Source organism: Grus americana, chromosome 13 (genome assembly GCF_028858705.1).
Source record: "Grus americana isolate bGruAme1 chromosome 13, bGruAme1.mat, whole genome shotgun sequence".
Taxonomy (NCBI): Eukaryota; Metazoa; Chordata; class Aves; order Gruiformes; family Gruidae; genus Grus; species Grus americana.
Window position 1 is genome coordinate 21,118,894 of NC_072864.1, and position 25,643 is coordinate 21,144,536.

Below are 25,643 nucleotides of genomic sequence, written 5' to 3' on the forward strand. Positions count from 1 at the left end.
CGCGGGGCGCTGGGGCCGGGGTCCCCCAGGGCTCCCTCAGGGCACAGCGGACCCCGCCGCCATGGCAACGCCCCGCCCACCGCGACCCCTATTTGAATCCGCTCGGCCTCCCGCTCTTTTCGCCCCGGCGGCGACTTCCCCAATGGAAACGCGCTCCCCGACGCTTGCCCCGCCCCCTGAGGCCGTCCGGGGTCTGGCTGCCCAATCATCCGGGCCTTCGCTGCGGCGCTCTGGCCAATCAGAACAGGCTCTGCCTCCCCTCCCCTCACCCCTTCACCTTCCGTTCCGTTAGACAGACGGACAGAGCGGCTGACCAATGAGAAGGCGAGTCTGGTCCCGACTCGCCCAATAGAAGCGGGCGCAGGGGTCGGGACCAGCCAGTAGGGCGGAGGGGGTGGGGCGGCGCGGAGCTCGAGTGGGGCGGTTGGGCCCGCTGGCAGGTGAGCGAGGGTCGGCGGCGATGGTTCTCCCCGGGTCCCTTCGCCCGGCCCGGCCCGGCCCGGCCCAGTGTCCCCCGAGCACCGCGGGAGCAGCTGAGTCTCCGCGGCCGGCCACCGGGGAGGGCTGCGGGGTCCTGCCGGGGCCTGGCCTCTCAGGGGCCCGGCGGCGGGAAGCCTGTGTGATGGTGGGCCCCGGCCTGAGGGGAGGTCAGGGATGGCGGCCCGAGTGCTTGGGGTGCCTGCGGCTACCAGAGGAGAAATCTCCCCCCCCCCCTTCCCCTTCCGCGCCGTTTATGTGACTGGCTCTTAGTTAAATTAAGCGATTCCTTTAAAAAGTCAGAAATAAACCCATGCTTGTGGAGCGTGCTCTTCATTTTGGGTCGCGTTTGGGTGGTTTGGGGGTTTTTTGGGTTTTTTTTTGTTAACTTTATATTAAAGCAGGTGCGGCATAATAACTCCTGGAGATGTAGAGCGGGGCCTGGCTTTGGCTGAGCAGCGCTGTGAGTGCTGTGAGGAAGCCCTCCGCAAGGGGAAGCTTGTGCTTCAGCCTTCTGGTTAGTGCTGCAGAGGCTTCTGTGAAACAGTCTGCTGCTTCTCAAACGCTGCCCTGTGACAGCACTCTGATTGTTCTCATCTGAGACCTTCCATCTGCAGGCTCCTCCAGTGACTCAAGGAAGTCCTGCTGTCTCAAGGAAGCACTGGCTTTTGCCCCTTTCAGGAAGACCCCCAAGATTTAATGGTGAAAATGCCAGTATTAATGTCTTTTTTTTGTCATTAAAAAACATGTAGGTTTAGTTAACCCACAATGGTGACTGTATTTTTAAGTCTCACAGTTAATTTATGGGGAAAATAAAGGGTCTGTTATGCTTATAGGTGGCAATTTTATCATGAGCGTGAGTTTAGTGTTAGAGAACAGTATTTGGTCATTGAATATTATCATATCTTGACTGTGTGACTGTTCTAGTGGGAGGTGGCATTTAACATCTATTTTTGCCCTAACTTAGGCTGAATTGGTAATTAGGTTAAGAACTATAAAATTATTTGTAAGTTAGAATTTCTTAAAAGGTCTATAAAAATTGAGCATTAGTACATCCCCCGCTAGTAATTCTCGTATACATTTTCTAGTTATTCTTTGTACTAAAAGCAGCCTTTGCTCTGTTTGCACAGCACCTAGCCTAGTACATTTTTTGGTGTGTGCTTTGGGCTTTTAAGTAATACTAAAGGTCTACAGTTCCTAAGGCTTTTCAGGTTTATAATTGCCTAAGTATTTTTTTGTTTTCTTCCAAACCTAAGGTAGTACTTCTGTTTAGGAGGTAACCTGAAGTCTTTATCCTAAAGGCAATCATCCTTAAATAACGTATGTGAGGTTTTACTGCAAATTTCATGTTTATCTAGTCTCAGGCTGAGTGTGGATCCACAAATGCTGGTGCTGTAGGTAACTCACTGCCCATAACATCTCAGTAGTGGGTTCTCCTGTGATAACCTTTCTGGATTTGTGTGGTGTTGGTGAATATAAAGTACCTGAAAGGCCTGTTAAGTGAGCTGTGGGTAAGGGTCACAGTGATCTCTTACCATAAGGGAATTTTAGTTGAAGAAACTTGAAAATAAACCCACCTCCAGAGAGAGCAATGTGACGGACAAAGAACTGCATTGTGGAACTTGTTTCTGGATGTATTTGTGGGTGTTTGCTCAGTGCTGCTCACCATGGAGAGTCTCTAGAATACTTCCAAACTCTGTTCTCTGAGATCCACGTGAGTTTACTGGCAAGTAAATGATGCCAGCAAGAAATCCTTAACTTTCCATATTCATCCAAAGACTTACAAGTTGATTTTGCGATGTGCATTTGTTGTTAGCTGCTGTTGAGCCAAAGATTTTGAGTCAAGGACTCTGGGAGGGTGCTGCCTGCTATGCCAGCTCACGTATGTGTATCGCCTTGAGACTGTTTAGCTCTGCTGCAAAAGGACAATTTTTTTTTCTTGAGTTTGAATACTAAAGGCTTTTGTAGTCACTGACTGCTGCACCTGATTCTTGCTATTGTCAGGCTAGAAGTAGGGCGCAGACTTGCAAATAAATACTAGTTTTCTTCAACTCTTTGCAGAAATGGCTCAAGAAGAGATGGAAGTTGATCTCCAACCAGTGGCTGGTTACTCTGTAGAGAACCTCGGGACACTTCCCACAGAGCCCTCTGATCACACAGCGCTGTCGTCCAGTGATCCAGTACTCGGCGAAGGAGGAGGCAGGGTTACAGTTCCTCCTGCCGATGACGCTGTTGTCATACCAAATGCTGGTGCAACAAGGGAAGCAGCTGCCGAGCCTGACCAGCAGTTGAGTCCTGCCTCAGCTCTCAACAGACTGCAAAGGCTACAAGGGCCATTTGATGCATATTGGCAGTTGCCAGTGCCGCAGGTTGCACAGCGTCCGCGAGTGAGGAGAGCTCGCAGGCAACAGAGAATTGGCGGTTCCCAGAGGACAATCAGTGCCAGGTAAAGCAAAAATGAGATTGGATCTGAACTGCACTCTTACCAAGTCTGGCACCAGTTTAAAACTGCCTTGCTTCCTGGCTTAGAGAGCCCAGCTCAGGTGTGCGGTTGTGGCCAAATTCTGGGCGGCTCACAGACCTTTTTAGCTCAATAATGACACAGCGCACTCTGATCTCTTCTGGCAAGATCTTTGCTCTTGTAAAGTGAATCCCCCCATTTCTTGTGTTGGCAGTGGTGGTGTTGACTTCCGAGCCCCTCTATGCTTTCCATCTCGCTTGCAGAGCTTCTCCTCGCACTGTTCCCACTGCTCTGCCAGATTCCTGTCGGTGCTTCCTGCAGCAGTGCTGACTCTCGGCAGTTCCAGCCAGCATTTAGCTCAGTGGAGCGTGTGCTCTGTTTTGCATTTCACCTTTGATTTGGCAATTGCCTGATTAGGTTTTCTGGTGACAATTGCTGCAGAAACATTCACAAACATGCAAACTAATATTTTTCTGTAGGGTTTTTTTTTGTTCCCTCCAGGCAAAGAAAGTAAAAGTTCTATGTTTAATACCATTTGTGATGGGTTTAAAGGGTGATGCTCTCCAGCCAGAAAGAAATCCCCGTTTCTGGTTTGTTTGGTTTTGGTCTCATCTTTGTAGCTTTCGTAAATGCCAAGAGTGAAATTATAATTAACCGGAGCACTGCCTTTAAATTCAGTGGGACCAAGAGCAACTCTCCTCCCAGATGATTAAACATAACTGTACTGTTTGCCCTTGGATTGCATGTGAAGGTTGCTGGAGTTTTCAGGGCTAGAAGGCAACCTGACAAACTTCTCTCTTGACTCTGAAGGATAATTGAGATGATAGCTGAACTGATGGGGAGAGAGAGGAGGATAGTCCTATCCAGGGATGAAGTTCTAGTAGAAAAGAGGGACAGTAGAAAGACCAGGCACAAAGTAGTCAATGGACTGAGACTGATACAGACTTTGTGTGTCTAATATTACCTGTGGCTTTGGGAACCAGGTCTGAGTTAGGATTGTAAGTACAGGTTAAGAGTTCCTTAGGCTATTAGTGAACGATACTTATGTCTTCTTTGCTTTTCTTCTCTCGATCACCTCACCCCAAAAGAAGACAATAGCATTGTTGAAACAAGAAGGTGATTTTCTTTGAGCTGAGCAAAATGAATGGTTGCTGTATGTACCGCTGATTTTCATAATGTGGGCAATTGCATGGGATTGCCCCACTTCCAGAGAATGTCTGTCCTGATAACTTTGATACCTTCCTATTGTAGTCAGAGCCTAGGAATTTTACTGTAAATAAGTGGGGAGAAACATGCTGAGCCTTTAGCTTACCTGAAATAACTGGCTTTTATTTCTTGCTTTTCTGGACTCAGGGCAGCATTGGACAGTTACTTTCAACTCAGCAGGACCCAAGAGCCAGCTACAGGACCAGTTCTGCGCCTGGACCCTTCACATATCGCGAGGGACAACCAGCAACACAGCTCACACGAAGCGATAGAAGTGAGCGACTCTGACAGCAGCACTTCTGCTGAGGAGGAAGAAGCGGTGGAGGCTGCAGCACCGCTGTTACCATCAGCCCAGGAGACACCTCCAGCAGCTAGCTCAGGAGGTTTGTGCTATATTTGAGCAGTGTAGAGATTGATTTCAGAAACTCATCGTGCAGTTTCAAAACTCAGTGGGGAAATCCTTTTGAGCTTCACAACAGACGGTGCTAAGAGATCATTATGGCTGCAGCTGACGGGAGCAGGTTGCTACCGCAAGGCTTTCTGGCAAGCAGTTCCTAAGAGCAGTAGCAGCAATGGGTGATTGCCACTGTAATGTTAAATACAGGTTTTCTGCTCTTTGCAGGCTGCTGCTTATAAATATTGGAAATGTATATAAATGTATTTATATAAATAATAATACATTTATGTATATAAATACATTTATATAAATGCTTATAAATATATTGGAAATGCTTATAAATATATTGGAAATGCTTGTAAATATATTGGAAATGTTCAGAATAACTTCAAACTTAGAGCACACTTATATTATCAAGGAGTATTACTGAAAACATTGTCACATCTCTGGAGATCAGTGCTTTCAGTTTTCAGAGAAGAATCTGATTCAGTATTTTTTTATTTGCGATTTCAGTCTGCTTCAGTTTAGAGTTTTCTTTTCATTCCTGTAAGTTCTTGTGACGCTTAGCTGAGGAGGTAGAGATACTTAGGGCAGTGGGCTTTTTGTTTGTCTTTTTCTTTCCTTGGCTTTTTCTGTCTCGCAGTCCTTTATCCAGACTCATGTTCACAGGCTGCCATGCGCTTCAGTGACATTGTAATGAACATACATAGTTTATGTAAGAGTGACAGTTAGTTAACTTGCTAGTCAAGGTTATTGATACCCAGAGAATATGAGAACAAGGTGGGGGTTTTTTTTTACTTCTGTCTCTAAGGAATATTCTCATGCTTCACTCTCTGCCCTTAGTTTTGGTTTTGATTGGCCAGCCCACCTTCACACCTTTTTTTGAGGGTACATCTATGAGGTGTCTTTTGAACACATTCATTCCACTTGCTCTGAGCTAGTCTTACACGTGACAGGAGCTCAAGCTGTTAAGTGCTGTTTAATATTGTGTGAACATATGCTCTCTGTAGGGTTTTCTGGAATTCCCTTGTTTCTTTTGCTTATATAAGGCGCTGGTTCCTATTCAGCCCAGAACCAGAGAGGCTGAAAACTTTATTGACATTCGCCAGGGCTAGGTGATACCTCTCTACTGGATTGAGAATATCTGCCTCAAATACTAAATGTGACTAATAACTCTTGTTTTGTCAGGAGATGGGAAAGAAGCAGTGATTTCTGCTCCTTTTTTTAGTATGCTAGTGGCGGTAATCCAAACGTAGCGTTTCTGTGTGCCCATGCTTCAACAGAAGGGCTAACAGAGGCCCACCACAAAAACATATGGCCTAGCGGAATTGATAGTTCGGATAACTACCAGCTGGAAAACTGCTTAAGTCAGGGTGAATGGACCGATAGCATACGGTAAATGCTTTCTTGGCGCATGAAATATGCATGCTTAGATCCCTTGGCAAAATAACTTCTGAATATTGGTGTCTCTCTTTCTCTGGACATAATGATGCAGGGTGTCCTTACATCAGTCTAACTATAGACCCGTACGCAGCTATCTTTGTTTCCAGCAGGTAAGAAAATCCTGATAACAATTGCTGTCTTTAAAAGACCTCTCCTTTTTCACTGAAATTCTGCTGCTTTTTATAAAAGGAAACATAAAAGTTCTTTAGTGCTACTATTGATGAATAGAAGGGCTTACACAGAGACTGCCTGGCCTTCAGTATCCAAGACACTGATCTGAAGCTTTGTGTGTAACCTGCACCCTTGTTGCGCTGCTTACCTTACACCCCGATGATTTCAAATCAAGTCAAGGACAACTCCTTTTCCCCCTGCTACATATCAGTTCATTTAAGCAATGCTTTCTTTAGTTTCCAGTCAGGTCCAAGCAGAGCCATCTCAAGCTTTGTCTCAAGCTTCTGCAGAACATGGAAGTCGTGAAGATGAAGAGGCTGAAGTGAAGCAAAAACAGGTAAGGTGACCTAAATGCTTTTGGAGACAGATTAAATATGGTAAATGCTGCATTTGTCAAAAAAAAATTGTGTGGGTTTTTTAATTTTTTTTTTTTTTTTTTAATCCTAGAGAACTCCACTGAAGAAACTGGAGCCATCAGTTCCTGTTGCACCACTGGATGAGGAGGAAGGGGATACCTGTGCAATCTGCTTTGAGCAGTGGACCAATGCTGGGGACCACCGTCTCTCAGCGTTGCGATGTGGACACCTCTTTGGTTACACCTGCATTGAAAGGTGGCTCAAGGGACAGGCAGGGAAGTGCCCCCAGGTAAAATGGACATTTATGTGTGCTGGAAAGGACTCGCTATCGGGTAACTTCTGCTGCAGGCATGGTCACCAGAACTGTTACAACTGCTTGCTGCACAAAGAATCCACCTTTGCCTGCTGTCAGAAATAACAAAAATCACCATTATTTTGATGTAACTAGGCCAGGAACAACTACTGCTGCTTTAAAGAAAGGATTCTGACTTAGATTTTCTCCCTGAAATAGAGCATTTGTGAGTAGCAGACTCAGAAGTTTGAGAGTTCAAGTGTTAAACCTGTAACTGGTTTCAGAACACTGCACTGTGGTCCTGGAGTGTGGGAATGGCCGACAGATTCCTAGAAGCAATTGAGAACTGTTTTCAGTCTGATCTTCTGCTTTGAACTGCAGCAGATCAGGTTGTTTAGGTAGCTTGCAAAGAGGGAACTGTTTGCACAAAGTTGCATCCTTTAATGTCCATTTGCAAGTGGTGGGTCTCTTTTTTAAGGTGTTCTTTTTGGTTTTGTTTCCATGGGTAACACTGATCTCTTTCGATTAGGTCTACACTTCTGTGATGTGCTTCCATTCCTTATTCCTTTTCTCCAGAAAGGAATGTTGACAAAAAAATAGGTCAATGAGTACCCTGTAAATAGGATTCAGTTCTGCCGCTTGCCGAATCGGTGGCTGGAAGCCCAGGATTTCTTTGGCTTTGTCATTTTGAGAGCTTCCATGGTCTTGCTTGACTTTGTGCAGGATTCTCTCCTCTCAACAAGAAACCTCCTGTTGACGTGCGCTGTGATTAAACCTAAAGAATCGCTGTTGCCATAGCAAAGGCCCAAACCTTATTTTTCTTCTCCCTGTCAATTCTGTGTAAGCTTTTCTTCACCCGCTTCAGGCCCAGACAGAATTCTCGGAGACCTTCCCGACATCTTTGCTCTTTGGAATTTTGTGACTGCTTTCTTCTTGAACTCTAACGACTTGTAAGGGGTGCTTGCTCCCTCTTTTTCTTTCAGTGGTGTAATTACTGAAAATTTCCTGGGAGAACTTCGTGCTCTGGAGAGAGCCTTGCAGCTCAGTCATCTTCCCTTCATTTTCGGTTGCTGTCGTTTGCGACCGGGCATTCTCTGATTGAATAGCACAGAGTTGCTGTGCATGGTGCTCTGTATACTAAGTGGCTTGAGTGCAAGTTACTGTGAAATTGCAGCGTTCCTGATCCCGCCAGTGACAGCTGCTGGCTGCCAGGAAAGCCGTCTTAGCCATTTACTGCTCTGCAAGGCAGCTCTCGACGAAGAGAGGGGGGTTGTCTGATATGAAACTGTTGCCCATGATATTTTCGTGCTACTAAATAATAGAGAAGCCCGCATTTGAAGCGCACATGGTAATTTAATGTTCAGCGGAGCTACTTGATCTGAGTATTCACTACCTCTTTTCTGATCAACAAAGTATATTTGCAAAGCAATAAGATTGCAGATGCCATAATTTCTTCCATGTCCCAACTCAGAGGGAGGTATTATCCCTTCTTTTTAAGGTGACTCTAAGGTACTAAATGGTCAAAGCCAGATGCACAAAATTATTGAAATATGTGGCTCCCCATGTATCACTGAAACCAGTGGGATGTCAGTGTTTCATACTGACACTGGAAAGCTTTTATGGATTTGGACCTATAAGATTTGATTAAAGGAATATACTACATAAATACTGGAGTTGGGAGTTAGGGGTTCCCCAATCCTTGTCTGTTGGCGAAGCAGACAACAAGTCTTGATGTTTTCAAAATAAGAGATTGGTCTGGTGCAAAAGGATACATGACCTAAAGTGTTGCTGTAGCCCTGATTAGAGCTCTGGTGTCTGCAGGAGGGAGGAAACATGCTGCGTTTGTGTTTGTGAGTTTTGTGGATTTGTTTTCAAGTAGACAACCCCTCCCTTCAAAGCTATAAGGATTTTTCAACAAAATAATGCCTAGCAACTTGTAGGGATGCGTAGTTTGGATAGTTAAATTCTTGTAGATGAACTGAACTTGTCTTTTATTTCAGTGCAATAAGAAAGCGAAACGTTCTGACATTGTGATCCTGTATGCTCGTACTTTGAAAGCGCTGGATACCAGTGAACAGGAACGCATGAAAAGGTATGGAGCCTCCGTGTAAAGATATGACCTCACTGATTGCAGGCCATTGAAAGCTGCAGTCTGGCTTGGACTTCATGCTTTGATTTCCTGTATTGTTTAAAGCAATTTGTGCATTCCTTTGGGGGGGTTATCATGACTACGGCTGTCTTAAGCCAAGGCCTCGCTGTGTTGCATGTGTCTTACCTGGAAGGAGAATTTTTTCTTTTGGAACAGAATTCTTTGGTTCACCCTTCGCGGCACTGAAATAGCAAAAGCTGTCTTCTGTTGTATCCTGAAATGTCATCATGGGAGAACATGCAGAGTTGTTGCCAAAAGGCAGTATATTGCTAATTCATCATTAGATGAGAAAAGCAAGGCATAGTTAGAAATGCAAGGAGAGTGAATAGCTGACCTTTTCTGCCATCTTTTCTGCATGCATTAAACAGAGTAATCTCTCATATGAATCACTTTCCATCTTGCTTTGTCAAACTCTTCATGTAGCTTTACTTATAAAAGGTCAGTAAGCATTGCTATGACTCCACTTTGCCCTCCAATTTAAATGTGGATTTTTTATTGAAAAAAGGAAAAGCAGGTATGAAAATGGGGGCTAATTTCTTTTTAGTAAGATGCTGTCACAGATACTATTCTGAAATTAAAAGGCTGCAGATGTCTGAGTTCTCCTGAGTCTTGTAGTGAATAGAATTTAATTGGGGTCTTCTTCACATGTCTCTAACTATGCTGCTGTTCTTTCAGTGCGGTCTTTCAACAGAAACCTGACTACCCTGGTAATTATTAATCAGAAATGATTGAGGAGTAACTGTCACAAAGGGAAAATATCTCTTCTGTCCAGATTGCCACTGCCTGATGGTGTTTGAACTGTACCTTTAGAAGGGTCACGCTTGTTTTCCAGTGTCAATGCAGTAAAAGAAATGATAAATAAGATTTTTTTATTTTTTTTTCAAAAAGGCATTTGGGTGTTTAAACCTTATCTCTCGTGGAGAAGTAGTTATCTAACTGCTGCTTGTGTGTCAGAATCTCCCTGCAGCCCTTCCCCACTTGCCCTGCACCTCTTCTGCTTCCTGTTTCTGTTTGGGAGGCAGACAGCAATGGCTGCCTGTTAGTCTGGTGAAGGTGCTGGCAGTGGGTGCTTCATGGCACATAGCCACGAGCGGAGGACAAACCTGAACAATGATGCACGCATCGATATTGTTTGCGCATAACCTTGAATTAGGTATAAGATCATGGGTTTTGTTCTTTGCATTCAAAAAAGCCAGCCTTCAGGCTCCGGGTACTTGTCTAAAGAATGTGTTTGCAATGGTTAAATACGGTGTTTCACCTGGTTTTTCTGCAGCAAAAAAAAAAATTGCATGAAAACACTATAGGGAAATGACAGAATCCTGTGCTTGGTAAATGTGCAAGGCTAGGTCTGTATATTTAGAAGGTACTTGGGCAAGCTAGATCTCCCTGCACCTGAACTACTGAAATAACTGGAATATTGCAGATTTTGGACTGCAGAATGTAGTGGTCAACATTATAGACCAAATGTGCAGATAATTTTAAGGAATACTGGTGTTTCTTTCCCTTCTTTAAGTATTCCTTCATACATAAAGCATATATGAAAGAGAAATTGAAGTATGTTATCAAAACTGCTGCTGCTAAACTGCGTGTATGCACTTCAGGCTCAAGGTGAGGTAGTAAGTATGACTTCTATATGGGTATTCACAGGGAATTTATCTATATCTGTCTATTTCTGATACAGCTATATTTTCCTGAAATACAAAATTAGTCACTGGTAGTAGAAACAAGCTTGAAGATCTTTCTGTGTTATGACTTGCTGTATTACTGGCGTGGTATTTTGGTACATTGATGGTGTAGAATTTGCTAAACTGTTTCTGTAGGGGGAAAAAAGACTGATTTCTTTTTCACTCTCTTCTCTAAATTAGCACATTTGGAGAGGGTGAGGAGAAAGGCTGTTGTTTCTATGGAACAATACTTGAGTGAGTCATTCACTACACTTGCATAACCGAGAACATCTCAAAGTGAATGTTCCAGATGAATGTGGTACCAGATTTTCTGTTACTTTTGAATTTACCTGAATAGGAGCTGTGCTGGGATGAAGCACGGGGATAGGAGTTGACAGCCCAGAGAAGCCTTCTAGGTAGTACCTAGTGCTAAGGATTGCTTTTCTCTCGTTCCTCCAGCTCTTTAGAAAAGGAGCAGATGTTGCGGAGACAGGCAGAGCTGGAATCTGCACAGAGCCGTCTCCAGTTGCAGGTTTTGACAGATGAATGCAGCAAACTCCGCAAGCAAGTTCAGGTGAGTCTCACACTACTAATACACAGAGGATTCCCTTTTCTCTGCAACCTCTCTTTTGGGTGTTCCCTTAGAGGAGAGAAGACAGGCTTCCAGTTTTAATAAGGAGTGAGATTTACTAAACTCAGCTGGCGAATCATCAGGAGTATCCTAAACATCCCAGGCTGGCATGTTCACGTGTACTACATAACACTGACCTTTTTTTTTCTTTTTTTTTTTTTTCCTCTTGTGCTTCTAAGACTTAATCAAAGGTGTAAGTGCAGTTTAGTAGTACAGTTTTTTGGCCACTGGTGTTGTAGGTTCCTATTCAGATTTTGTGGTGCCTGGAAAGGCCTGGTAATGCAGCACCAAACTGATTGTCCTCATCTTTTTCTTAGCTGCATCAAAATAAGCTTGGAAAATCTCTATAGTAAACCTGTAATGGGCCTTGTGATCACTAGTTAGTCAAGAGCCTTTGAGAAGTACTTTGTGAAGAGGTATGGCTATTTGCAAAAACAAAAGAAAACAACAAAAAACCCTTTTTTTTTTTTTTTTTTGTGAAGGTCAGTCAACATTCTACTTAAGCACCTTCTGGTACCCTGAGACCTGGCCTGTGGTTAGGGTAGGCTGTATGCATGGGCTGAACGGCTGCTAAGAGGCTCCCTGTCCCCTTAGAATACAAATTACTCAAAATAAATGACTGACTGCTAAAGAACTGCTTCCTTTCTGGCTCATGCAATACTGTGACAGTTTGTAACCCATCACAGCTACTTTTGCAGTATTCCTATAAATTGTGGACTTCGGTGCTTCCAACTGAATTACCAGGCATGTTCCACTAGTACTAGGTTTTCCAGTGGCCTGTTTCACAGCCAGTTTGCTAGGGGTTTCTTTTGTTGTATGAAGTAGATAATATCTAATCTCTCACTGTCTAGTAACTTGCTTAATTTTACGCTTTTCTCTACTTCTGGCTTTTTTTTATAGCCTTGGCTATTCATGTCTCTACATTAAGCAACATCCTCTTTGCTGAAGTCTTCCTGTGTGATGTAAGATAAGGCTTTATAAATTGCTTGCCTTAATTCCTGCATGAAGCTGTATGCTCATCAGACCTAATAAGAAAATTGGTCCACTTTAAACTTTGGCTTAAGAAAAATGTCAGATAAAACTGCAGGTCCATAATGTCTTCCTGCAATTCTTTTGGTTGTTAAATGATAGTGTCCAGTCTAACTGAATTGAAGTTGCATGTTATAAAGATTAATACCCTGTGTTCTTTAAGGTCTGTTTCAGTATTTATACTGCATTCATCACTGTCCTGTAGTGGTTAACGTGAATGCTGGAAGCAATTTTAAGGTGCTTGTTTATACTAGGAGTAAACTAGAAAGTAAAACAACTTGCTGGGGAGCAGAAAATCAGCAGGAAGTCTGAAATAAGTCTCTAAGTTGTTTGATGATATTTTGATCGTATGCCTAACAAGTTCCTTGTCTTAAGAAAGGTCATTTAGTAAAACAACTACTCGTGTAGTTGGAAGGGACCCTGGCTGGGTAATTCAGCGTTGGGCTGGGTTGCTCAGGGTACTGTGATACCAGGTTTTGAGTGTCTGCAATCAAAAAAATCACACAGTCCTCCCTGGACATCCTGTCGTTTGATCATCCTCATTGACAATTTTTTTTTTTCCCTAACATCTAATCTGAATTTGCCTTGTTGCATCTCGAGTCTGTTGCCCTGGTCCTTTCAGCAAGCAATGTTACTGATGGCGCAAGAAAACATGTTTAATAGCATACAAAGCTATAAGTCAATATAGAAAACAAAGTGCTGTGGGATTGCAAAAGAAAAGCGTGAAATGTCTGTACGCTTGGGGACATTCGGTATGGCAAAATTCAGTTGGATAGAACTTTGTTGGAATAGTTATGATGTTCATTGGTTGCATAGAAACCTTGGTGTCTGAAGTCTTATGGAAAGCACATCCCATTGGTTTCCCCCCAAAAGTCATGGTGTGAACCCTTTTTGTTGCTCATGTGCTTGAGAGATGTGCCTCAGCAGCAGCCATGGCAGTAGTTAGGACCTTTTTGTGGGTTTGTATGCATTTTTCCCTGCTCTCATCCATTAACAATCTTGTTCGTTGTACTTTGAAGTATTTAAGATGATTGAGGCTAGAAAAGGGATGTCTTTTAAGTCTTTAGCTATATGAAAATACATGAGGAAAGGAACTTGAGGGAAGTGAGGGTAGGTAGCTAAAACTCTGGAAGAAAGCTCTCAGCCGTGCTGTTTCTATATGTAAACCTACGGTGTGTGCTGCGCTGAGCTATATGCCGCACGCTGCACGGCAAGTTCAGACTTGCATTTTGGAAGCAGGGCTACTGAAGCCTTACTTTTGCCTAAAGCTTTTGCTTTGCGAGAACAGAGAACTTGGGAATCGGATGTGAACTACTGCAGTACTCCTGAATCTGCCAACATTTTCAATAAAAGTTATCTAACGATAAGGAAACCATCTCTGGCTTCTGGCATTAATGCCACCGATTGACTGGGGTAGGAGATTCATGTTTGCAAGTGGGAAACAGTAGCTCTGTTGGCAGATGGAGCAGCAAAGGGAGGACTGGCAGGGAAATGACAGGAGATCACATGCTGCTGTGGAGAAGAAAGCAAGTGTAACTGTGAGCCTTGCAAGGTCAGTTTATATTGCCCGATGTATTGGAAAAGCTTTTATTAAATAGGATTTTCAGAGCATCCAAAAATAATTGGATGGCAAAATGTCAATACAAATTTGTGAACCTAACACTTTTATTAAAAACTTTAGGCTAATGGCTTTATTGCATAAAAATCTTACATCCTTGTGATCTTTGCATTCACCTCCAGTTGATGTCTGGGCAAGATCTAGAATTAAGTAAAAGCTGATTATTTCATTCAGCTATTCCTTATAGTGAAGCTGATTAAAAATGCTTTGTGTCCCTTTGAATTTGAACCTGAACCAAAGGAAGGCGGAATGCTTGTAGTGCAGCACCGCAGCTAGAAGGTTGCACAGCCATGTGTTTCTCTCTATTAAACACAAGGCTGTGTAGGCCAGGACAGCAGGCATGGCTTCTGTACGAGGTCTGTGGGAGCACAGCCAGAGGGTGACAGTCATCTGATAACGGCCTTTGTCTTTAAAGCTTCATATCAGCTATTAAGACTGTAACCTAATACTCAAAAGCAAACTGTCCTGGATTTGTTGTAGCTGGTTGCTTTCCTTTCCTATTCATTGTGCTCTCCTAATTCTACTTCTCGTGCGTACTCCATGGGAAGCCTTCTGCTGTATATCCTTTTCTTTCCCCAACCTGTGTGACTGTGTTCAATCATCACTACAATGGCAAGCTGAAATCTAGGAGGCAGTCATAGTGTATGCAGAGGGATGAGTGTGCCCTCGAGGTCCTTGGTCAACACCAGGCATCAGGAAAACTCTGCAAACATCTAAAAGGAAAGTATAGGTTTACGCTACCAGAAGAGTGTTCTTTTGAGCACAATTAGTGGAATTTTTTCTGCAGTGCAACATTTTTAATTGTCTTGGTGATGTGTCTCCAATAAGACTTCCTGTTTCTGGGTTTGTCCGTTGTGTTTAAATGTAAACGTACTAATAGTCCTTGTGGTTTTAATTGCCTGGCTTTCTTTTTAATAACTTGTGTAAAAGTTGAATGTTGAGTGCAGGTGACAAGGAGAGTTTTGTAAACTCCCCAGAGCAACAAATAAGTTTAATCTCCTATGATCCTCAGTGGTGGTGGTATCCTCCTGCCTTTTAGGAAGTAAGGAGTTTATTAAATTTTGGATTAAAAGTTGCTTTCTTCTAAGTTATCTGTGTCTTCACTAACTGCTTATTCTAAGCCTGCAGCTTCCATCATAAGCATCCTGGCAACCCCCACACCTCTTCTTCCTCCCCAGGTTGCTTTGTCTTTGCCCTGATGGGATCATCTTGAGTCATCAGCTTCGATTTCTATTCCCTTGGGGAATTTGCAATGAGCTTGATGCAAAACAGATCAGACCTCTCTAAAATACCAGAATTGCTCTACTCTTGAGCAGTTTCCTAAAAGTTATGAGTCTTTTGATAACTATTAATGTAGAGCTTGATCTTTGATCTTGCCTCTTGGAGAACCTGCCTTTGCTTAGACATGAGTGAAGTGGTAGTGGCTGGTTCAATATTGAAGCTAGCTTGAAATCTACTAATATATTCATAATATTGCTCTTGTGGCCATTAATTGTTTAAAAAATACATAGTATTTGAAACATAATCTATGTTGCTCAGACAACAGAAAGCCAGTAGCAATTTTCTTAATATATACACTCCCTCTAATATCCCTGGGGTTCTGTACTGTCTGGTTTTGCCCTTGGATTACAGCAAGTTGGTCAACGTGCTTTTTTGGGGACATTTTTGACATATGCCAGTACCCGCCTCACCCCGGTGATCTCTGTGGAAAGAGGAATTCCAGGAGTACCTTGCTGCTGATGGAAGCTGTCCTTGGCCATGTCTCTGCTGAGCATCCTTGAGCATTCATCAGTTGAGGTGGAGAAAGAGTGGGGAAAGAGGTGGTGGAAAACAGGGCTGGAGCTCTTGAGAGTTGCGTCGTTCCTGGAATTTGCCGCCCAGGGTTTACAAGAACAGGGTCATCTTCATTAAATAGACTGACTTGTTTCCTGCAACGCCCTTTATGCTGAAACTTGGGCTTTTATTTTTTCTTATGAGGTATTCTGGAAATTCTGGAAAATGGTTCTAATTGACTTTCTCTTGTGGTTTAGCTGCATGTAATACTTGGCAGTTCATTCTCTTCTAAACAGCATTGATCTAGCAATAATTGTTATTGGCTTTTATGTGTTGCCCAAGAGTCCTTTCTTTCACAGGGTCTAATACATACAATAACAGACTTTGAGTATGTTCTGCCAGAACTCACATAGCATTTAAATGCTTTTGTTGCTCACTGTCGTAGTCAGTGGACTTGGAAATCCAGCATTTCAGAAAGAGCATGGAAATTGGACCATATTCTTCCTCTTTATCTGAGAACAAGTACAGTTGGAGCATCTGGAACAGACAGCACAGAAGGTTACACTGCCAGAGGCACGTTAAAGCTCTTTGGATCTTTTTCTTTGCAGGAGCTGAAGGCTCTGGTGGCCCAGCACAATGTGAGTGCTTCTCAGCAACCTGGCAGCTCCCGCACCCGCCTCCCAGGCTGCCTCCCCTCCAGCCAAAGCCAGCGCAAGTACCACTTGGAAAAGGTTTTTGTGGTGTCTCAGACCGGGAACTGCAGAGTAATGGCGTACTGTGACTCGCTGAGTTGTCTCGTGGTATCGCAGCCTTCTCCACAGTCTACTTTTATTCCTGGTAATTAAGCAAGTCAAGATTTGGGGATTCATAGGCGAAAGTTAAATGTGTTTTTTCTACTTGCTTCTTGCCCCTCCTTCTCTGCTTGACCTTTGCATGTGCCTTGTAAGCTGGGAATGCTCGCAGGACTCCCTGTAGTTCATCTGGCCCCTGCGTTGGTAACTTCTGCCTAGCAAGGTAGCTTGTTTCCCCCGTCGCTTCCACGGCAGAATCCTAGCAGGGGGTCTCTGGCTCTTCTGCTGAAGTGCCACATCCACAAGAAGGTAAAAAGTGTATCCGGTTCTCCGCAATGAGGGTGAGCCTTTGCAAAAAGGTAGCGGGTCTTCTGACAGAACAAGGGGCCAGCACACAAGGGCCTGCAGAGGGGCTTCCAGTGCTTGAGTGAGAAACATTGCTCCTCAAATTGTAGGTGGATTGACCCACATGCGGCTGATTTGTCAGTATACATGCTTTTAAAAAAACAAACCCCAAAACTTTCAATATGAGTGATAGGAGCACTGTTTCCCAGTGAGGAAATAGGAAGCCAAGAAGTCACGGGCAGCGTTGTTTCTGGCTGTTACAGCCAGGGGCAAGTGACCTGACATCTGGACCAGCGCCAGCTTGCTTTTTCAATGAACTAGATGTAGCGTTAGGAGTCTGAGAGAGTTTATTTGCAAAGTACTTCAATGCTTTCTGAATGATGAAACTTACTTTACTAGGTTAATGGTTTGGAAGTTAATATGCCATATCTAAACGCAACAAAATTGTTTCCTGCGTTCAGCTGACCTTATTTTTCTGGCTTTTGGAGCCAGAGAATGAATCTCTGAATGGAGGCTTTGTGGCGACTCTTGTAGCACGCAGGTTAAGTTCACCTGTAACCATTCTTTGCAGTGATGCTTGTTCTCTTAAATAGCCATGTAATTCTACCGTGTGTGTTTTTGTCCAGACGAGAATGTCTTTGAAGAAACTGGCTAAAGAGCAGCAGGCTCTTGTAACAAGAGTTGTAACACTGAGTTTGCTCTTGCTGGCTGGGATTTAACCCTGTTGCCATTTGAACTAAAGAACAGCAAATAACTTTTACGCGTTCATCCAGGTGCTGCAGTTCTGGCACAGAATTGCAAGCTCTACGTGTGTGCTGCTGCACGATAACCTGCTTTATCCTTCTGTGACAGGTTGTGGTGTTAAGATGATGAGCGTGGCCAACCTGAAGAGCAGTCAGTACATCCCCATCCATAGTAAACAGATTCGGGGACTGGCTTTCAGCAGTCGAGCAGATGGGTTGCTGCTCTCTGCTGCGCTGGACAACACTCTCAAGCTTACCAGGTGAGTCCTGCTGGGGGGAGCAACCTGTCCCAGCGGAGTTTTGCTGCGTGCAAGAGATTGGATTGGATTTTGTTCAGTCTCCCTCTAAATGTCTTGCAGCACTTGCTATTCTGCTTTCCAAAAGATGCTGCTGAGATGAGATCAAGACTCCATATTCTTCCCAAATGTGGGAACTAACAGACAGAAAGACTTGTTCTTGCTTTCAGATCTTTTACGTGGAGATGGTATGGAGCTACGTGTCTCTGATTTTCCTGTGGAGAATTCATTGGAAAACAAGTAATTCAACATGGATTGGCCAAGTTGTGTTGAGGAAAAAATGTAGCATGATGTATAGATGTGAAATTTACCGTCGCTTGGTTTTCTGTTACTGCAGGGAAATGTAGAGCATGGGAACTTGTATGGCCTGAAACAGAAACAAGGGGTGTTTAGGTTGGGCATCTTCTTCTCTGCACTAATGGCTTCTATGACTTTAGACTTCTTGCAGAGCACAGAATTCATCTGGGATATGAAATGCTTAGACAAATGCATGGTTGAGCACATGATAGAGGAACACAGGTTCTCTAGAGCTAGCAGAGACTTAAAGCAGTAGGTTGGAGACTAATTAGGCAGAGGCTGAGAGAAAAATGTGTCCAGTCCTGCTAGAATTTACAGCCCATGAGTGTATTTTCTTGCTATTCTGTGCTGCTCTTCAATCTTGAACTGCTTCAAAACTTTGTTGGCTGATTGATTCTTATTGAGTTATAGTAACATCTGTATCCACATCTGCCTGTCAGTATAGGGTTAGGCAGGATCTGTGGCTGTTACAGGACTGATTAGTCCCAGTTCTTTCCCACAAGTGAAGCAATGAAGAGAACTTAATCCTGCAACAAAAATGTAAAGAATGTTGCTTTCCTGTTACCATGTTGAAATGTTTATTAGACTACTTAAAAGTAAACAAAACTCTCTGCTAAAGTCAGTGTGTCAGGCTTCTAGCCAATGAGGCTGATATTCTTTTTGTGGTTTTATCTGGAGAGCAGCTTCTGGTCGCAGTATCTGCTCAGACACTTGACTCCCATAACTGCCTGGCTGGCTGCATCGGAACTTGTGATCCTCTTGCCTTTACGCTTGATCCCAGAGTGTCTTGAAGTTAAGTGCTTACTTCAGCAGCATCTTCATACTTCTTTCAGTCTCACTAAAAGAAAAGTCCCCCTTTTGTCATCTCTTTTTCTCTAGTTACTGATTTCATAGTCATCCTACCAAAAGGAATTAGCTGAGATGTCCTGAAGTCTTCCATTCTGGTTTGCAAGTGTTTAAAATAGCACCATTACTTTGGGTGGTTTTTTCCCTGTTGTTTTTAACCAGTCACTCTTCTGATATCAGACTCCCTCTTAGTTTTCCCCAGCCAGGTTTGTCTTTGTGGGTTTTGTTTTTTTTTTCCCCTTATACTTGACCTGGGAGCAATTAGTTGCTTCTCTGGAGTTCTAAGTGTAATCACCTTCCCCAGGGAGAAACCCACGTGTTGCAAAGGATATCCGGAGTTACTTTGATACGTGCTGTCTTCTGTCTCACGCCAGTCTCAATGTGCTGAGCCTATGTCAACAACGCTGCCCTTTGCCAAAACATTCTAAGCTGACACCAACTTCATCTCCTATTCTGGGTTGCACCCCTCTGTGTATTCCCCTCTTCTTTCCACAAATTTGAGTTTCTAAAGAATTGACACTATAAATGTGTGTGTTAACTGTCTTTACCCCACTCGTTGTCTCACTCTTGCTTAAATTGGATTCTTTTGAGGCATAAGCATTGTTCCTCTCATGTGAAAAGAGGGAAATAATTAATGAGAGATGTAATCTGAAGAGATGAGCCCTGTGATTGCAGGAATAGACGATATTACGGGATTACACTAAAGTCTCTTCTCTTAATTGTTTCCAGAAAAGTAACTTAGCTTTCCCTTTCCGGTAAGGCAGCTGAGATCCTGCTCTGAGATTTCCTTTCCCAGTCTCCAAAGATCAATCTGGAAAAGGGAAGCATTGGCCTGGAAGAATTAAAAATCACTTGACAATATCCAAATGATTATTCTGTCTAGATTTTCCAGATTTGTGTCTGGAGTAAAGGAGGAGTTAACTCAGACTTCAGTCTACAGGGAGATGCTTCTGTCTAAAGACTTCAAAAAGCTACATTTGCTTACTTTAATTACGCTATTTTCTCATCAGTAGAAGCTTGTGCAATGGGCCAACACTCTGCTTTTCTTCTGCAGCTTGGCAACAAATAGTGTGGTGCAGACGTACAATACTGGCCGTCCTGTCTGGAGCTGCTGCTGGTGTCTCGATGATACAAACTACATCTATGCTGGATTAGTCAATGGCTCTATCATGATATATGATTTGAGAGACACAAACTCTCACGTCCAGGAACTAGTCCCTCAGAAATCCAGGTATGGTCTAAGGATTTTTCATTCCTCTCAACCTCACTAATATACATTAGGCTAAATGTAGCTTCTTCCATAGATCATACAGCAATTGTAATAGTTTAAATTGTTTTAAGTGAATCTGTTGTTCAAAAATTCAGATTTGGCAGAGATGTGAGAAGTCTCTCATAAGGTTGCATGGCATATGTATAACTTGGTATGAGTGCTTGGCCCCTGCATCTTTGTAAGGCACAGAGTGGTCAGAAACGGACCCACCGGCACAGCCTGAGCAGGAGAACTGACTTTTGGAGCTGGGTTTAGTATTTAATTTGGAAAGGACAAATTACAAAGAGGTGTGAGACACTGGTACTGCCATCTCTTCTACTCGGGGAATCAAATGCTGATTGTCACGCATCTGATGTGTGCTGATGCTGCTTTAAAACGTCAGGCTGAGTAATTCACTAGAATTTCATTTATCCTTGACAAACCCATTGAGGTTCCTTGCTTGAAGGACCATTCTGTAGCCTGCTTAGGTCCCTTCTTTGCAATGTGGTCGGGGAGAGACTGTAGCTCTGAAGCAGTGAGGCAGAACGCCCATGTGGCTGCAGCAGGCAGCGCTGACTCTTGCCAATGACTTTGCTTTCAGGTGCCCCATGGTATCGCTGTCCTATCTGCCCCGGATGGCCTCAGCATCGCTGCCTTACGGTGGAATATTAGCTGGGACCTTGGAAGGAGCCTGCTTTTGGGAACAGAAAGCCGGCAACTCCTACCGGCCTCATCACCTGCCGCTGGAACCCGGAGGATGCATCGATATTCAAACAGAGATCAGCACACGGCACTGCCTCGCGACATACAGGCCTAGTACGTAAAGGCGTGCATCTGTGATGCACTTCTCATTCCTGTTCTGTCCTGCCGGTTGTGGGGGTCAATGGCAGCTTTGGTGCTGAGGGCAGAGCAGAAATGTGTTATCTGCCTTGGCCAGAGCAATGAGCATCTGCATAGAAATAAGAATTGGGTGAGGGCAAAGGCACGCAGCGGCAGGGTGGTGTTGCTTGTATTCGTACAGTTAAAACTTGCCCGCAACTAAATTTTCCAAAGGTTACCTCTCTATTCGTGCTGCACAGGTAAAAATAACCCATGCGTGCGCTGTGTGATGATGGAACTGACCTCCAGCCCACTGACGGAGACCTCTGAAGATGTGGTGTGTTCTTCTCACCCGGTTCAGACTTTCAGCGCTGGGCCCACCTGCAAGTTGCTGACCAAGAATGCCATTTTTCAGAGCCCAGAGGAGGATGGCAGTGTCTTTGTGTGTGCTGGTGATGAAGCATCTAATTCTGCCCTGGTATCTGTCGTTCCTTTCAGTGTGGTGGAGGGTTTTATTGCAATTCTTAGGAGAGAAACCTTATCGGTCACAGCATCAGTGTGTTTTGGTGGGAATTGGCTTGTCACACACATTACCCTGCGCAGGTTGGACTGTTGCGCTTGCTTATAGCAGGTGTAACTTTGTGATAGCGTGGGACACCCGATATTAGCCAAGGCCTGTGGTCCGTGTCGGTCGAGAGGAATGCAGGCAGCAAGCCCCTGTTGTCCACCAGAGGAACGGGCACGCCGATGCAACTGGGCACTGACTGGTGTAATGGGGGCTGGGTGGGATAGCTAATGTGGTCAGTGCTGTGAGGGTGGGCGCAGGCTCTTTAGGAATGACAGGGAAGACAAGGAGAAGGGTTGCCCTTTACAGGAAAAGCAGCTTGGATGGACAACAGGCTGCGTGAGAGCTCGTGGGTCAGAGGAGAGGGCAGTCGGGGTGACATCATGCTGGGAGTTTGTTAGTGACCACCCAAGCAGGGTGGGCAAGTAGACAAAGTGTCCTGTAAGTAACTCGAGCAAAGTCTTTTCTCTAGAGAGAGCAAGCTCTGTTTGGATGGGAGGGGAGAGTCTTGTGGTCTCTGACCTTGTCTGTCCCACAGCTATGGGATGCTGGAAGTGGCTCCTTGCTGCAGAAGCTGCAGGCTGACCTGCCAGTGCTGGATATCTGCCCCTTGGAAGTGAACCAAACCCACTTCCTGGCCACGCTGACGGAGAAGATGGTGAAGATCTACAAGTGGCAGTGAGAGTGGTCCCCATGCCTGCCACAGAGAGGCTTTCCAAATATGCTGCTCGTTACCCCTACACAATCGCTCGGTCCTGGACTGCTGTCCTGCATGTGCTGCTCACAGGAGACAGGAACTGCTACAGCACCTTTCTCGCAGCAGATGGGAACTGGGACGCGCTGGTGCCTGGAGCAATTCCCTTCTTCCTTTTTAGGTCTTATTTCCTCTTTGGTCAATTTTCTTCAAGTGAAACTCCGCAAGCTGCTTCAGCACAGCAATAATTCTCACACTGTCTTCATCATGCGTTGCTATACTTTTTTCCAGCGTGAATATGCACAGGACCTTGCAAATCTCTTCTGTGAATCAACAAAATAAGACGAGCTTGAAGACCTGAGACTCCCACTGCACTTTCTCGCGTTGGCATCTCGCTAGCATTGCCGATACTCGGTGTAAAAGCAAGTTTGCTGCTTGGGAGAACGTACTCCTGTATTCTTTTGAAGGTCTAGGGTCAGTTGGCAGTTATTCCCTGATGAGGACAGACCCTGTTTTGTGGCCATGGAGAGAACAAGCTTGGAAAATCTACAGAGAACCTTTCTCTTTGGTGGCATTTTTTTCCTTGAGCATATAATTTGCACTGTAATTCCTTAATTCTCTGCCCTCGTTTCCTTCCCCTTTTCCCTGCTTTACCCACAAGCAAACTTGGACAGTTTGGTTCTGGAAAGTGAAAACTATGGAAGTACAGGTAAAGAGGAAAAGGTGGTTCCTGTACTGTTGGCTGCTGAAGTCCACAGCGTCATTCCTTAAAGACAGCCAGTACCTTGGAAAAGAATGCTGGCTGCTTATTTTTGTTTGGTTTTAATTTTTTCCTTCCCTTTAAGGAACTAGTGGAAACTCAGGGGTTTTACCAGCTCGCTTTCACTGACCTTTTGCCTTTCTTTAAATCATAGTTGCCAGCTCAGCGGCTGGTCACAGCCCGCTTCCAGTTGTATTTGCAGGCAAGTGTGCTGCAGACTCGCTGGCTGACGTAAATCTGAGCCCTTCGGGTGGGATCGCAGGGATGTGCTGGCCAGGTACAGTGGGCTCTTGGCCATAAATATGCTGAGGGGTGTGAGAGTGTTTATCTCCAGGTCAGATCACGAAAGAGGACTTAAGTTTCATTTTATATTGAACGAAAACAAACTCGCAAGGATGTTGGAAGCTGCAAGACGAGTTCCCTGTGCTGGAAATGTATCCCTATGCACAGCTCTGGCCATGGTAAGCAGCATCCGTCCTGTTTGGATTGAGCGTGTCACCGCTTAAACCGCCGGAACAATTTTATTTTCTGAAGTCTGGGGCTGGCACAGTATGATCCTGTTTGTCTTCCCTCTTAAAAATGAGATTGAGAAGATCTCTGCTTAACTTTATATTTTTCTGTATAGTATTTTGTTCCTATATTTTTATATACTGTAAAAATAAAGCATTTATAGTTACCAAATATAACCGCTGCTGTTGTATTTTAAAAATATCTCTCGGCAGTATACACCGCATATCTTGTGAACGTAAACACGCATCCCCGTATGCAGGTGAGTTTTCTCATTGCTTCATAGTATTTCCAGGTCACGCTGAGCTTCGGACTGAAAAAAGGGAGACTTTTGGTGAGTGAAGAGTCCTCGCTGAACCACGCTGCTCCAGCTGGGTGCGGGAAAGGAAAGGGTTGAGCAAAGTCAGGCCGTGCACCTGGGGCATCGTTTTAACCAGAAATAAACTCTGGTGTTTTAACAATGATCAGGAACAAAGGGTTAGTAGAAAGAATAAGGTTGTGAGGAGGTCTCGGTAATGCCAGCTAAAACCAGGAGCAGCTGCTCTCTGCCAGCTTACTGCGATGAACTGCTTGTTCTCAGCCGCTCTGAGGCAGCGTTTATGCTCGGTCAACTCCAACCCTTTCTTCCCGTAAGAAATTTGGAAAAACTTACATACAGGAAAAGGAATTAAAAGCCCTCTCAGCTTTTGATTTTTCTAGGTATCACTTGTTTTCTACTCTATACTGCCCTACAGGAATAAGAGAATAAGAGAAACACTATTAAATAATGAAAGTTGACACTTTCATGTTCTCTCAGTTTTCAAATCCAGATTTTAAGAAAATTTTCAAAGGTTTGAGATGTGACAAACCTTGTAACACTGTCCTAGTCCCAGGTTTGCAGCAGGCTCCAGGAAAGAGCACCTAAATTGCATGCAGAAAGCCACCAGCATCAAGGACTGATAAAAGGTCAAAAGTTAATTAAATATTTGCTCATCTCTCTCTGGAGTCAAAGGGGCAGATTCTGGGATGGAAGGAAGAAAAAAGAAATCGGTGTCTCTGCATGATGCAGGGCAGCTGTCATTAGAGGCTGAGCTGTTTCACTGGTGTTTTAGGCAATAAGCCGCTATGTGGCTATTTCTGCCTCTGTCTCTGGGAAGATTTTGTTATTGTGGAGCAGGGCGGCCCCTCGGCAATTCCTGTAGTAAATCTGATGTGAGGCGATAGGCACAGCTGGGCAGCGCCACCGTTCCTGCAGATGGGGCCTTGCTCTTAGTTGTGCACAGGCTTTTTTTTTTTAATATTTTTCTCCAGGCTGTTGTGGGGGAGCACCTTCCCTCATTTTAATTTTTGCAAAACCAAGCCTGAGGGACGGCGTTGGCCAGAGCCGGCTGTGGTGGCAGCTTGGCAGGAAACCCAGGGACCGATTGAACATGATCCAGCCTGTGCGGCCCCTGCCGAGGTGCCGTGTCGGGGAAGCCGGCGTCGGAGGGAACAGCGCTTTCCCAGAGAAGGGCTGTCCTCCACCTGTCCCTCTGAGCCTGCAGTGATCTGCAGAGCGAGCAAAAGCCTGGGCAGGGGAGGATCAGGAGGCAGCCAGCTCCCTGCCCACGCCTGCCCTCTGTGCTGTGCAGACTTTGCTGCCATAGCATCCACTCTTGTGTTTTAGCCATTGGTTTGTAGTGGTTCAGGGGCGAGACTTGAAGAAATGTAATCCAAAATGTTGCAGATGACAAAAGGTAGAGCTGAAAAAGCGTGAGCGAAGAAGTGAGCGCAGCTTGGTATGCGTGCATGCGAGGCAGGACCTGCCAGCACTTCGCTTGGCTCTGGCTGTGCCTGCCACTTCCTGAAGGGTGGAAAAGCAGCTATTTTGTGTGTCCCAAACCAAATTAGATTAAAACCAGGCAATGGAGCAAGTGAAACAAGCAGCTTAATCTGAACCTTGTTACACCGAGGTAGCCGGAGCATCCCAGTGGGATTTTGTTTAGTTCTCCTTTTCAGTTTGCAAGGAGATGTGGCAAGGTTTTCTGCTAATGTAGATTAGCAGATTTTCTACCTTAAAAATCCCTTAACAGACCTGGCTTTCTG

The 25,643-nt window shown here is 44.5% G+C and overlaps 1 protein-coding gene across 1 annotated transcript; it reads left to right on the forward strand.

The window, feature by feature from the left end:
• The first annotated feature begins 399 nt into the window (after positions 1–399).
• RFWD3 (ring finger and WD repeat domain 3) lies at positions 400–23,662 on the forward strand. The gene is made up of 13 exons (XM_054840961.1): positions 400–440; positions 2,539–2,923; positions 4,292–4,527; positions 6,392–6,492; positions 6,603–6,800; positions 8,804–8,895; positions 11,076–11,190; positions 16,276–16,504; positions 17,656–17,806; positions 20,040–20,216; positions 20,836–21,050; positions 21,314–21,531; positions 22,157–23,662. The coding sequence occupies exons 2-13, from the start codon at positions 2,541–2,543 to the stop codon at positions 22,298–22,300; spliced, it is 2,259 nt and encodes a 752-aa protein (XP_054696936.1). The 5' UTR covers positions 400–440; positions 2,539–2,540; the 3' UTR covers positions 22,301–23,662.
• Positions 23,663–25,643: the final 1,981 nt, after the last annotated feature.